We start from the raw sequence: 14,229 nt of genomic DNA, 5'->3' as shown, positions 1-14,229 counted from the left end.
GGGAACCACTGATAGAAGTCCCAGCTTCTGAAGGCGCATGAACCAGAAACTCTGATGTTTGAGGGCAGAAGATGGACAGGACATCCCAGCTCGAGAAGAGAGACCAAATTCACCTTTCCTCCTTCTCTTTGTTCTATGAGGGCCCCCAACCGATTGGGTGATGCCCGACTACGTAGGTGAGAGTGATCTTTATTGGGTCTACTAAATTAAATGCAAATATCTTCCAGGATCACCCTCCCAGACACACCCAGAGAGAATGTTTTACCACCCACCTGGGCATACCTTAGCTCAGTCCGGCTGACACATAAAATGAACCAACACAAGTCCACCTCTTGTCAGCCTTTTACGTTTGATGCCTCCTCACTCAAACACCAATTATTAATACAATAGTCCTGCTCTTTGCATGTGTGTGTGTGTGTGTGTGTGTGTGTGTGTGTGTGTGAGTGGTGGGGAGGACGGTTACTGTTCTTTTCAAGGCCAGAAAGCTGACGTTCCTGATTCATCTCCTTGGAGTTCTGCCAGCAGGGAAGGAGTTGGGGCGTTTGGTAGGGAGGTGATGGGCTGGGAAGTCCAGCAACCTGTTCCAGTTGGGATGGGTCACCCCGGGCCACCATAATAGACACCACAGATTAGGTGACTTAGACAGCAGACATTTATTTTTCACAGTTCTGGAGGATGGGAAGCCCAAGATCAAGATGATGGCTGATTGAGCTCCTGGTGAGGGCTCCCTTCCTGACTCACAGATGGCTATCTCCATACTATGTCCTCACATGAAGAAGAGAGAACGCTTGGTCTATCTCTCTCTCTCTTTTAAAGATTTAATTAATTAATTTATTTATTTGAGAGAGAGAGAGAGAGAGACAGAGAGCATGAGTGGGAGAGGGGCAAAGGGAGAGGGAGAAGCAGAGTCCTCGCTGAGTAGGACCCTGCGATCATGACCTGAACCCAAGGCAGATTCTTAACTGACTGAGCCACCCAGGCGCCCCTTCCAGTAGGGATTCTTGCCCAGGCGCTCTGGTGTCTCTTCTTATAAAGACACTAACCCCATCCTCGGGGCCCACTCTCATGGTCTCATCTAAACCCACTTAGCTCCCAAAGGCCCCACCTCTAAGGACTGTCCCATTGATGATGCTAGTTTGAATGTTTGTGTGTCTCCCCCCACAACTGGGGGAGAGACCGTTCAGTTCATGGTGCTGTTTATAATAGGAAACTCCCCACGATAACCTAAGAGGCTTAAATAAAATAGTAGTCTTTCTGTCTCTTACCTGAAAGATTTCTGGAGGCAGTTAGCTGGGCTGTCCCACAGTCCAGAGGATAGGGCCCTTGGTCTTGTGCTTCCACTTGGCTTCTGGATGCTTTGCTGACCATTCAAAATCAGGTATGAAGGATTTAGACAACCATCTAACAGTCTGGGTCCACACCACTTCCTCTAACAACCCCCCCCCCCCAAAAAAAGCTATCTTCATTCAAGGTTCTATCCTACATGCTACATTTCCATAGAGGGGAAATAGATCATAACAAAAAAAACTTCACTTCATTTTAGCTTATGAGGTAATCTGGAGTGAAAATCAAATGCATTAATGATTTATTCATGTGTGATTTTTTGTGTGTTTGTTTTATAGGCAGAACTAGTTGGGTCTTTGGGTGGGACCTTCTACTTTCACTCCTTGTCACAAGTTGGGCTGCTTCTCATTGATCAAGGGAAGGTGAGTAACTTTGGACTAGGAAGAAAGACTTAAGGGACCGTTGCCCCCAGCCAGGTTTTTGTTAAGACTGACACACTTGGATTTTCATATCTGAAATCCATCTAGCTTTTCATTTACCTGTCCATCCATGTATCCATCTACCTAACCAACCTACCATCCACCCATCCATCCATCCACCCATCCATCCATCCACCCATCCATCCAACCAACCAACCATCCACCCATCCATCCATCCACCCATCCATCCATCCAACCAACCATCCATCCATCCATCCATCCATCTATCCATCCATCCATCCAACCATCCACCCATCCATCCAACCAACCATCCACCCACCCATCCATCCAACCAACCATCCACCCACCCATCCATCCAACCAACCATCCATCCATCCATCCAACCAACCATCCATCCATCCATCCAACCACCTATCCATGCATCCAACCAACCAACCATCCATCCATCCATCCAACCACCTATCCATGCATCCAACCAACCAACCATCCATCCATCCATCCAACCACCTATCCATGCATCCAACCAACCATCCATCCATCCATCCATCCAACCAACCATCCATCCATCTATCCAACCATCTATCCATGCATCCAACCAACCATCCACCCATCCATTCAACCATCCATCCACCCACCCATCCATCCATCCAATCAACCATCCATCCAACCAACCATCCATCCAACCATCCACCCAGCACCCGCCCACCCTTCTATCGGACCTACTTATCCATCTGTCCATCCATCCCTCCCTCGACCTTCCCTCCATCCATTTACCTACTTATCCATCCATTCACCCACCTACCCGTGCACCTACCTACTCAGCCATTCACCCATCTAGTCACCTACCTATTCCTCCATGCGCCTGTCTTCCCACCCTCCTCCCCGTGTCATCTGCTCATTCAGTCCTGCCCTTGGCAGTATTTAAGTAGTGTCTAGAGGGGCTAAGCACTGTGCTGAACACTAAGGATAAGATACAAAGTGCGGTGTACTTTCGCTGACCATGCACAAGACTGTGTTAAATGCTTCACACTGAACTCTTTGTTAATGATTATTTTCATGGGTATCTGGAAGTTCAGTACCTGACACCTGTGACCTCACGGGTATCATTATTTAGAATAAGACTAAGTTAAGTAGAGGAGTCAGTCCATGTAAACTGCATTTGAAGAAAAGCTATTAAGGCAGAAAAAGGTCAAGTACGGTATTGCACCCTGCATAGGTGGGATGTGCTGCTCTGGGGGCTCAGGGGAGCCCGGCTGTCAGGAAGCAGGAAGCTTCGGGAGTTGGGCTGACCTCCGGGGTGGAAGCCCCCACCCTCTGACCACATGCTGGGTCCCATCCCCCGTCCCAGAGTGTTTCATTAGCATAGTCCCCGCCCAGAGTGCTCTCATTAGCATAGTCTCCGCCCAGAGTGCTCTCATTAGCATCAAGTGCCCAGGCCCTGCTCTGCTCCCGAGTGACCACAGCATCCAGGGTTACCACCTATGCACGATTTCTCAGGCTGCCCACCCAGGCCTTGGCTGGCGAGTGTCCACACTGGGAGGGTGGGCAGACCCACTGTGGGCTTTGGCTGGCGTGTCCACACCTGGGACGGGGGCCGGAGCAAATGCGCTGCAGGCTCCGGAGGCCCGCTCCCTGCACGTTTACATTCCTAGCCTAAGGTCCATTGAGGTGCCCCCTAACTACACCCCCTAATTAACTACCCCTCTTTCCCCACCACAGTGTCTGGGAGGTGGCCTCAATGGGGGTCCAGGGCCATCCATCCTGCCCTGGGCGCTGTGTGTCTGGCAGCCCAGAAGGAGAGGACAGGGCTTCTCAGCCTCCCACTGTGCGCATTGAACGAGGACGAGTTCTGTGTCTGGGGGCCATCCCACGCACTGTGGGGTGTGGAGAAGCCTCCCCCACGCCATCCTGGGAGCACCCCCAGTCCTGACATCCCCTCCTATCCCCCCGGGGACATCGTCCAGTGTCCCCCTGAGGGCAGGGCCGCCCCAAGCTGAGAACACCAGCCCAGATTATAAGGTCTGAAGGAAGTCTCTGCAGCAAAGCCTCAAACTCCTGGACCCCTGCTACCGCTGAGCCCGTGATGTCTTCTACCAAATTCCGCAATCTTTCCTCGCAGGCTCGGTTCAGTTACTCAGAACACCCCCTGAACAGCAGTTTTGGGCTGCCCTTCGACTACAACGGAACCCTGGGCATCCTCATCACCCCAGGCCAGAAAGGCATTCTCATCTTCTGGTTCGAGAAGAGCCTGTTGGTTTCCAGAAACTCAGGTGAGCCAGGCCCAGGCTCTAGGTGTCCCGCTGGCTTTTCTCTCTCCTACCTCCCATAGACGGGGACCCGCCCATTCTGGATGGCAGTCCTTGCTGTGTCCTATCTCTTCCCCCCACCACCCCTGCCCGGTTTCCTGCCCCCTGGAGTTCTTAGGGCCACATGGGCAGGGTCTGGAAGTCATCCACCAGTCACCTAGGGCAGAGCCCAAGTCTTCCCTCCAAGAACCACAAGCCTTGTTTTGGCACCAAGGTCAGCATCTCTGGGACTTGGCTCAGGGCTGCCCACTTGGACTTCCCCTGGCCAGAGAGAACTTGGAAACAGCACAGCTCCTCCCGCTGGCCTAGCAGAGGAATCCCAGCCATGTCCTCCAGCAAGCACGAGACAGGAAGCAGAAGGCAGCCCCCCTCACCCAGGAGGAAAGGGGTACTGTCGGGGACCCCTGGGCACAGGTGTGTCTGCAAGACCACCCAGTCTGAGCACCAGCCAGGCTTCCTGAACACCATTGACCCCCCCCCTACTCCCCTGCCCTCTCCCACCCCCCTACCCCCGAGCAAGAGAAGGGCTCAGGGCTGGCCTGTCCGTTTGGAGAGTTCGAGAAGCTCTCCTTCCTTACATATGTTACCCATACAGTGAAAGGCATTCCATGACGTCCACGCCTCCCGCAGTGAGACAGCCTTTCTCGTGAGCTCTGCAGCCAATGTGCCGCGTTCCTGTCCCATGGGGGCACATGGGGTTGGTTTTCTGGAACCCAGGCACCTTCTGCCCCGCGCCCCGGTGCTGTGCTTTCCCCCACCAGGTATCATTTGAGTCCCTCACCAAGGACTGGGCAGGCGGCGGAATCGCTCTGCATTTCAGCAGTGGCGGGGGGGTTCCCTTTCCTCGTGACTCCGCTCTGTCGTCTCACAGGTCAGCTCGTCTACCCTGTCCATGTGCGAGAAGGACCGAACACCTTGTATTCATCCATTTCTGAAGCCAACGTCACCATCCACAGCGTTGCTGCCAGTGCGTGCCCTGCCTATGGGTAGTTTTCTAGAAGTGCCTTCTCCCGGGCTTGCTAACCACTGACCCGCTAGACCCCGTCCAGACAAAACCAAACCAGACCAACCTAAACCCAAACCCAGACATGATTATCGCATATTCGAGAACAATTGCCGGCATAAACTTCTGTCCTCTTGCACCGTGAGGTAGAATGAGAATGGGGTGTTGGATTCCTGGGGCCGCTGCAGCCAATGCCCATGCACTAAGGGCCGTAGAACGACAGACGGTCCTGAAATCAAGGGTCAGCAGGGCCACGCTCTGGGCATAGGCTCCAGGGAAGGATCTGCCCCAGGTCTGTCTCCTTGGCTTATAGATAGCTGCACCCCGCACCCCACCCCGTGTCTCCACACTGCGTTCCCTTTGTGCGCGGTTGTGTCCAAATTCCTCCCCTTTTTACAAGGACACAAGTCCTCCTGGATTCGGACCTACCCCGATGGCCTCGTTTTAACTTAGCACCTCTTTAAAGACCCGATCTCCAAATACAGTCACATTCTGAGGTCCTGGGAGTTAGGACTGCTACACACCTTTTTTGGAAGGGCCCCATTTCAAGCCATCACAAATAGCATCTCAGGATTTCTTTGCTGCTCCATTGTTGTCCCGCTGCTATCCCCAAAGATGAGCTTCGCCTGACTAGTGTTTCTCCTCACACAGCTCCCGAATGCAGAGAGTGGGACACGCTGGGGGGGGGGTCACTTGGGGGCTAAGTCAGTGTCTCCCCTGTTTGCTGATCATCCCATAACATCCTACTGTCTGTGTCCCTGCAGCTGTTTACAGTTAACTTAGAGTTCCAGAAATCCGTGATATAAAATGCTCTTATAATTAAACCACTAGTGCATGGTCCTTTAAAGGATTTTTTAAAAAGTATATTCCAAGTACAGTTGAAGTCCCTTGGGGCACCTGGGTGGCTTAGTTGCTTAAGCGTCTGACTCTTGATTTCGGCTTGTGTCGTGATCTCAGGGTCATGAGATGGAGCCCTGCTTTGGGCTCCCTGCTGAGCGTGGAGCCTGCTTGGGATTCTCTCTCTCCCTCTTTCTCCCTGTCCCCATGCCCGCTCACTCTCTGTCTCTTAAAAAAATTATAATAAAGTTCTTCTATTTTTTGTATTTTTGTCCATTGAAACAACCTCATTTCAATTTCGTTCCATCTTGTTGGTCTTTCCTAGATGAAAATGAACTGGCAGTTTTAACCCAGGAGAACAGTTTGTATTACGGCAGCTTGGGAATCCTGTCAAGTTCTCTAATCAAAGTAGGTAAAATCAAAGTAGTGTTGTTACCCGTCAGTGAGGAAATAAATTGTTCTCAAACTTTTTTTTTTTTTTTTTTTTTTTGAGAGCAAGCAGGTGGTGGGGGCCGGGGGCAGAGAGAGGGGAAGAGAAAATTTTTTAAAAGATTTTATTTATTTATTTGACAGAGAGAGAGAGACAGAGAGGGAACACAAGCAGGGGGAGTGGGAGAGGGGGAAGCAGGCCTCCTGCTGAGCAGGGAGCCAGATGCGGGGCTCAATCCCAGGACCCTGGGATCATGACCTGAGCCGAAGGCAGGTGCCCAGTGACTGAGCCACCCTGGCACCCGGGAAGAGAGAATCTTAAGTAGGTTCCACACTCAAAGTAGAGCCCAAAGCAAGACTTGATCTCACAACCCTGAGATCATGACCTGAGCGGAAATCAAGAGTCAGATGGTTAACCCACTGAGCCAGCCACGCACCTGGCTAGTCTCAAACTTCTGTCCTTTTTCTGAAGGTTAGAAATCACTCTAGTTATTGAAACAATCGTAGTACTTCAATAACAGTAATAATTTAATTAATATTGAATTAACATTAATATTGAAAAATTTTAACATTAATAGTGATTTTACTGGTTGTGAAAATCATGACAGCAGCTAAAACCTGTTGCGCCCTGGGAATGTGGCAGGTGCTGGTCTGAGCCTTTTCCACTTGCTCCCTCATTTGATCCCAACCATCATTTTTTTTTAAGATTTTATTTGTTTATTTGACAGAGAGAGAGCTCATAAGCAGGCAGAGAGGCAGGCAGAGAAAGAGGGGGAAGCAGGCTCCCCACTGAGCAGAGAGCCCCATGTGGGGCTCGATCCCAGGACCCCAAGATCATGACCTGAGCCGAAGGCAGAGGCTTAACCCACTGAGCCATCCAGGCGCCCCCATCATCTTTTTTTTTTTTTTTTAAGATTTTATTTATTTATTTGTCAGAGAGAGAGCACAAGCATGGGGAAGGGCAGGCAGAGGAAGAGGCAGGTTTCCCACAGAGTAAGGATCCCGACTCGGGACCAGATGCCAGGATCCCAGGACCATGACCTGAGCCGAAGGCAGAGGCCCAACCAACTGAGACACCCAGGCAACCCAATCCCAACAAGCATCTTAAGAAGTGGAGCCTTAGGGGGACCTGGCTGGCTCAGTCGGAGAGCATGTGACTCTTGATCTCAGGATCATTGAGCCCCCAGGGGGAGGGGCTAAAATAAATAAATAAATAAATAAACTTAATCAAAAAAACAAGCCAGAGAGAAAAGAAGTAGAGCCTTATATGGTCTCCATTGGGCAGACTGGAAAACAGAGGCACAGAGAGGTAGGAAGTGGCGGCAGGCAGAGGTCATTTCACACTGCCTTAGACGTCATGCCTGTCTGTTTCTATTTCATTCTCACAAAGCCCCAGGAAGGAGAGCATAGCATCCAACTTCTACAAGGGAGGAAAAACTGAAGTTTGCCTCTTTCCTCAGGCCCCTTAGCTCATCAGCAGCTGAGCCAGAAAAGTCCTTAAGTGTGATGATCCCTACTTTGGTCCTTTGCTGCTTGAGCTGCAAACACTGGAGTTCTAGAAGGCTGCCTGACATCGGCATAGGATAGGACAAGGAATATAGGGCCGTCTCCTTGAAGCCTTCACCCTGACCCCAGGGCGTTTTCTGGGTGAGGGTCTGTAGCCTTCGCCCTGACTCTCCAGAGCCAACCAGGACCTGTGCGTAAGTCTAGACTTAGTTCCCGCCCACCCCCTCTGCTGAGGAAAGACAAAGTTCCCGTTATTTATCACCAAGGAATGAATAAAGCTGGAGAGCAGGTATTTCCACAAAGTGTGCCGATGATTCTCTTTCTGTTTGTTTGGGCTGCCTTCTTTAAACCTGAAACGTAAGATAAAATTGGCATCCTCAAAAACGACTGAGAATGACCTGATTCCTGAAATCGCTTTCCTCTTAGTTCGCAGGCCAAAACATCTGCACCCAGGACGCAGCCCTGATGTTCACTGACGTGGGGAGAGTAGAAATACTGACCCCAATCCCCGATTTGATGTTTCCAGCTTTCGATTTCCAGAAGTGTTCTGTGAACATCCAGGCGATTCTCATGGATCCTCAACTCGAAGTCGACGTTTGCAAAGTATGTGATCATTGCTGTTTGGATCAATGTTCTGGGCACTCTTTCTAAAAAAAAAAAAAAAAAAAAAAAAAAAATAGCAAACCTCACAGAGCCAGAGCTGGGCATTTGTGGTTGGTAACCACACCGTGTAACTCCGATGGGTGTTGCTGGGGGAAAACAGGGGACGGGACAGGCACTTATTCCGGAATTTCACCTAAACGACTGAATCTGGCAGCCCGCCACCACTGCCCCCAAAGGCTCGTGCCCTCGCCTCATGTGGGTTTCATGCCCCTTGTTTCCGATAGAAACATACATCCCGTTAGTAGACACTCTTTGTAACAAGGAAGCCGGCCAACCCTTAACAATGGTTTGGAAGAGGGTAAAGCAAATGATGTGCTTGCGGGGGCGGCTTCCTCCTCCAGCGACGTTACAGTCAGTGTTCTCCGGAATCTGACCTGGAGAGCTCTGGAGAGGGAGATTCGATTGGGCTCAAGGCTTCCACCTAGCCCTGGGGTCAGCCTTGACCCTCGCTCAAAGCGGGGGGAAATTCTACAACTATGGAACCATGGATGCATCAATTTTGACTCGTCGTTCTGCGAGTAACAGAAAGTCCCAATCGAATGGGGGTTACTCCAAAAGCAACTGTTGCCCGGTGCAGCCAGAAGGTCTGATGGGGGAAGACCTCGGGCGAGGCTTGATTTCGGCACCTCGGGTCAGGCCAGCAAGGAGGCGTCTCCTGTCCATCTGTCCACCTGCCTGCGGGGATATTCCCTGCTTCACCCTGAAGAATCATCTAGATGCCGCTGGAAGCCCTGGGTTCTCACGCCGCAGCATCGAGCTGGCAGGTGCAGACGGGCAGCCTCGCAGTATCCCGGGGCAAGAGACAGGGCCTCTCATCCGCGCTCTGCAGATGCCGTGAGAAATCCCCGCCCCCTCGAGTGTCTCCCGCATCTCATTGGCTTAGGGGAGATGACAGGCCCACTTCCGCGCCAATCGCAGGGCTGGAGGTGAGCCCATCAGAGTCCACACCTTCAGATAACAATGACGTCAGTCCACCAGGCCATCTGCCCAAGGATGAGCCAAGGACCGGTCTGCGGAAGGGGATGCGCATACCCCGGGGAGGAGACCAGCCGCGGGACAGAAGTAGCACGGTAGCATCTCGGGGCCCCTCCCGCAGACCCTGGCAATCCCGTGGGTCAGAAGTGCAGGAGAACACCATTTCTTTCGCTTTGAATGTTTCAACTGTCCCCAAGGCGCAATCACACATTGCTTTTTTCCGGTGATGAGCACTTTCAGGGTCTCCTCTCTTGGCACTTCCCCGCGCGCAGTGCAGGGCTGTTACCTGCCGTCGCCGCGCTGGGTGTGACATCTCCCAACCGAACCCTTGTAGCTTTTTGAACAACTTCACCCATTTTGCCCATCTCTGTCCACCACCCCTGGCAACCGCCAATCTTTTCTCAGTATCTATGAGTTTAATTTTTTCGTTTCGTTTTTAAAAGATTTTATTTATTTATTTGACATGGAGAGAGAGATCACAAGAAGGTGGAGAGGCAGGCAGAGAGAGAGAGAGAGAGAGAGGGAAGCAGGCTCCCCACCAAGTTGAGAGCCGGATGCGGGGCTCCATCCCAGGACCCTGAGATCATGACCTGAGCCAAAGGCAAATGCTTAATGGAAGGAGCCACCTAGGCGTCCCCATTTCACAAATTTTATTTATTTTTTTAAAAAAGATTTTATTTATTTATTTGACAGAGATCACAAGTAGGCAGAGAGGCAGGCGAGGGGTGGGGGTGGAGCAGGCTCCCCGCCGAGCAGAGTCGAGCAGAGTCCCATGTGGGGCTCGATCCCAGGACCAGGACCCTGGGATCGTGACCTGAGCTAAAAGCAGAGGTTTTAACCCAGTAGTAGGCTTTTGTGCAAATATTTGGCCCCTTGAACTCTTCTGAGGAAGGCGGCTATGCTACTAGCAAGAAGTTTTCCCAAATCCCACCAAAAATGACAACAAAATACAAAACAAAAAAACAAAGCACCCAAACAGCAACTACATAGCATAACGAAAACCCATGGATGATGGGTGGCCTGGTGGGCTCAGTTGGAAGAGCGTGTGACTCCTGATCTTGGGGTTGTGAATTCGAGCCCCACGTTGGGTGTGCAGCCTACTCCAAAACAAACGAAAAACAAACACCAAGACTAAAACAAACAGCAAAAAGCTCATGGATGAAAGCTGGGACAGGGGCACCTGGGTGGCTCAGTTGGTTAAGCATCTGCCTTCGGCTCAGGTCATGATCCCAGGGTCCAGGGATTGAGCCCCACATGGGGCTCCCTGCTCAGTGGGCAGCCTGCTTCTCCCTCTCCTTCTGCCTACTACTTTGCCTGCTTATGCTTTCTCTGTGTCAAATAAGTAAATTTAATTTAATTTAAAAAGAGAAAGCTGGGGCACCTGGGTGGCTCAGTGGATTAAGCCGCTGCCTTCGGCTCGGGTCATGATCTCAGGGTCCTGGGATCGAGTCCCGCATCGGTCTCTCTGCTCAGCGGGGAGCCTGCTTCCTCCTCTCTCTCTCTCTGCCTGCCTCTCTGCCTACTTGTAATCTCTCTCTGTCAAATAAATAAATAAATATTTAAAAAAAAAAAGAGAGAGAAAGCTGGGGCAATTAGTTGGATAATTTGAGTCCACAGGGCTATAAATAAGTGACTGAGTAAAGAAAGGAGCAGAGACACATGCCCGCGACAGAAGAACTCAGTGATGTGCTTGCATGCACTCCCTCCTAGAGGAGTTTAACCACCACCACCACCACCCCCCGCCTGAGGCTGGACTGGTCTCTGTCATGAGCCCACAGGCAACAGTCTGGAAAGGAGGAGTAGCCACTTGGTAGTGGAGAAGCCTGGCAAGCACCGTATTAGCCGGGAGATAGGATCCACTTCAACAGTCCCGTAGCAAGGACAGGAAGTCCCAGGTTCTCTTGGCCTTTTCTCCACCCCAGACCGGGAATCAGCCGCTTCTCCAAGAAGCATCTCATTGGCTGGCTGCGTTGCTAGGACAGCAGGAAGCCAATCTTTTTCCTTGAACATGGGGTAAATAAAAGGCAAGATGCAAGCCTTCATCCCATCTTCCCTTCCAACGGTTCCAATGGGCTGGCGAAAAGTCGAAGTGGGAGAGAGTCTGTAAAACTCCCCCGGCAAATGTGTGCAGACGAAATGATCGAATGTGGTCTGGCGGCAACCCCAACATCATAAAGGGTGGCAGCCAGCCCCAGGCGCTGCTGATGGAGGATCAACCACCCATTGAGTCTTGCCAGTGCGATCCAACCCAAACCCAACGGACCCAGCCGCCGATCTGCCAGAAACTCTGAGCACAAAGCAACATGCCTACCTGTGCCGGGAAAATCCAGACTGTGGGAATCTACAGGTCCAGCTTCCTGGGCGCTTCAAAGCTGCATAGAAACAAAAAGAAAGGGACGAGGCGGGGGGCCTGGGGATTGAAGGAGCCTTCGAGAGAACAACGTTTGAAAATGGGCAGGACTAAGTCGCATCACCTAGGGATGCACATGTAGCAAGAAAGTGATGGTGGAAAAAGTCAGGTGTGGGGGGGGCACTTCTGCAGAGAGGAGGCCCTGCGGTGAGGTGATGGGGTGGACCTCGAGGGTCTTCAGGGGGCTGCAGGATCTAGCCGGGAAGACACTGGCATGAGTGACAGAGTGGAAAGTTCCATCCCTGGTGGAGACCACTGAGGGCCACCCACCTGCTTGTCCGTTCTGCTTTTGGGAACAGGAGTTTGGTTTAATTCATGGATTTGTTTGGCGTTTCTGCCCAGGTGGAACTTTTGGAAGGAGAATTTGACGACAAAATGTACACCATTGACATGAACAGCAAATTGGAGCTGACCGCCCTGATGATCCCGCGGCCCGGCAAGTCCCTGATCCCGCTGGTAAGGCCACCTCCCGAGTTTGGTGGGCGCTTCGGAGACGGGGTGCTCCCCAGGGTCCCAGGCTTTCAGAGTCCCCTGGGATCCCCAGGGGGAGACCTTGCTCAGGATGCTTCTTAGACATGCCCTGTCCTGCTCCTCAATGACCCTCTGCCTGTCTGGCTTCCTCTCCCGGGACCTGTGCGCCTGGTTCTCCACCCTTCTCTGGGGCGGCCCCGAGCTTCCCAAAAGCTCCTCTTCCTCTTAGTCTGGCCGGAGCCTGACTCATGGCTTCCCTCAGGCAGCGGGAGGTGCTCCAGAGACAGTGGGTCTCCCCGGACCTGAAGCCCAAATGTCCAAGCCTGGAACCCCCGGTACAAGTAACAGAGCTGAAAACGGTGGGGGCAGGGTGATTAATGCAAGGTCACGGGACGACGTCCAGCCAGCCGGGAGCAGTGCCTAGAAGGGGACACCAGGCTGGCTCTGGCTCTTATCTCGGGCTCTCCTTCCCAGCTCCTCCTGTGCAGGTCAGGCCTCTGGGTCTCTCCAGGCACCCGGGCTGGGTCAGGGATCTGCAGCTCTGAGCTGTGTCTCTGTGTGGCCACAGCTGGGAAGTAGTTGAAGTGCAGCACATTCGGGAATCAGAGGGGCACCCGCTTTGGCAGAGCAAGCTTGGTTTTCGGTGGGAAGGTGCACGAGGATACGTGTGGACGAGACCCGCTCCCCCCCACCAGTGGCACCCCTTTGTGCCTCTAGCCCAGAACATCTGTGTGTGCTTCTCCTCTCCGGCCCCTGCCAGGCAATGGTGAGCAACCCCCACTCCCTGGGCCTGCAGGCCATCATCTATGAGGACGGCTACACTTACGACGGGAACACCAAACACAGGATGGTGAGCTGCGCCCCCGCCCCCGCCCCAGCCGCAGGTGCACGTGAGGAAGGGCACAGCCTTGTGGGCACCCAGCCCACTCCGGCCACCTTAAGGCACTCCTCAGCCTGACCTTCCTCCCTCCTTTCCCTCCTCGAACTCAGCACACAGCGGGGTAAGGGGCTGGGGAATTTGGAGAGGACACAGCCGGGCCCCTCCCCACAGGCAGGCAGCAGTCTCCCAGGACAAGTGAGGTCTTTAAGGTTCACGGGGATAAGCTCAGAGGCCATGGCAGGGAGCCTAATACAGCCCTGGGGAAATGTGGGTGGTTGGGTAAACCGAGGCATCAGGATGGAGGTGACCTGGGGGACCAGGAGAGTCTTAGCCAAATAGGGGTCTGGAGGATCCACAGGGCAAGCCAGGCCTCCTGGTCGCACTACGGGCTTTGTGCTTGATGCCAGAAGCCTGGGGGGGGGTGGGAGGTTGCCAGGGGGCAAGGGCAGGACATCAGTCCACCACAACAGAGCCTTTGGACCAGTCCTTGCCACCTTCTAAAGAAGAGGAGAGACAGTCACCCCTCACTACAGGTCCTCCAGACAAAGGCAGCAAGGAAATGCAGGGGCTTGGGGTGTTCATTTCCATGAGCTTCTAGAAGTCTTTCACCAGTGGTACAATTAGAAACAGGGGAGGGCTGGGACGCCTTGGTGGCTCAGTGGGTTAAAGCCTCTGCCTTTGGCTCAGGGTCCTGGGATCGAGCCCCGCATCGGGCTCTCTGCTCAGCGGGGAGCCTGCTTCCCCCACTCTCTCTGCCTGCCTCTCTGCCTACTTGTGATCTCTCTCTGTCAAATAAATAAAATCTTAAAAAAAAAAAAAAGAATCAGGAGAGGGCTGGACGCTCTCCAGGCTCCTCCTCCCAGGGCCCCATCCTACCTCGACCTCCCCCGATCCCTGACTGTGCGCGGCTCCAGGCTGTCACTGACCCTTTTACCCTTGATTCCACAGAACATTTCCCTGAAGCAGCAGCACCACTGGGGCAGAGCCGACCCCAATTTCACCTCCAGGTATGTGGTCGATCACCT

General features: G+C 52.7%; 1 protein-coding gene across 5 annotated transcripts in view; it reads left to right on the top strand.

The window, feature by feature from the left end:
• The window catches only part of CATSPERD (cation channel sperm associated auxiliary subunit delta), a 47,075-nt gene that overhangs the window by 16,718 nt on the left and 16,128 nt on the right, over nt 1-14,229 (top strand). For all 5 annotated transcript variants that reach the window (XM_082740183.1, XM_082740182.1, XM_082740181.1 and 2 more), the window contains 8 exons: nt 1,623-1,706; nt 3,844-3,994; nt 4,902-4,997; nt 6,196-6,278; nt 8,232-8,408; nt 12,196-12,309; nt 13,085-13,174; nt 14,153-14,211. In XM_082740183.1, coding sequence (XP_082596309.1) covers nt 1,623-1,706; nt 3,844-3,994; nt 4,902-4,997; nt 6,196-6,278; nt 8,232-8,408; nt 12,196-12,309; nt 13,085-13,174; nt 14,153-14,211 — 854 coding nt within the window. The remainder of the gene's footprint in view (nt 1-1,622; nt 1,707-3,843; nt 3,995-4,901; nt 4,998-6,195; nt 6,279-8,231; nt 8,409-12,195; nt 12,310-13,084; nt 13,175-14,152; nt 14,212-14,229) is intronic.

This window comes from Mustela nivalis, assembly GCF_964662115.1.
Source record: "Mustela nivalis genome assembly, chromosome: 1".
In the NCBI taxonomy this organism is placed as follows: domain Eukaryota; kingdom Metazoa; phylum Chordata; class Mammalia; order Carnivora; family Mustelidae; genus Mustela; species Mustela nivalis.
This window is presented reverse-complemented; position numbering and strand designations above follow the sequence as displayed.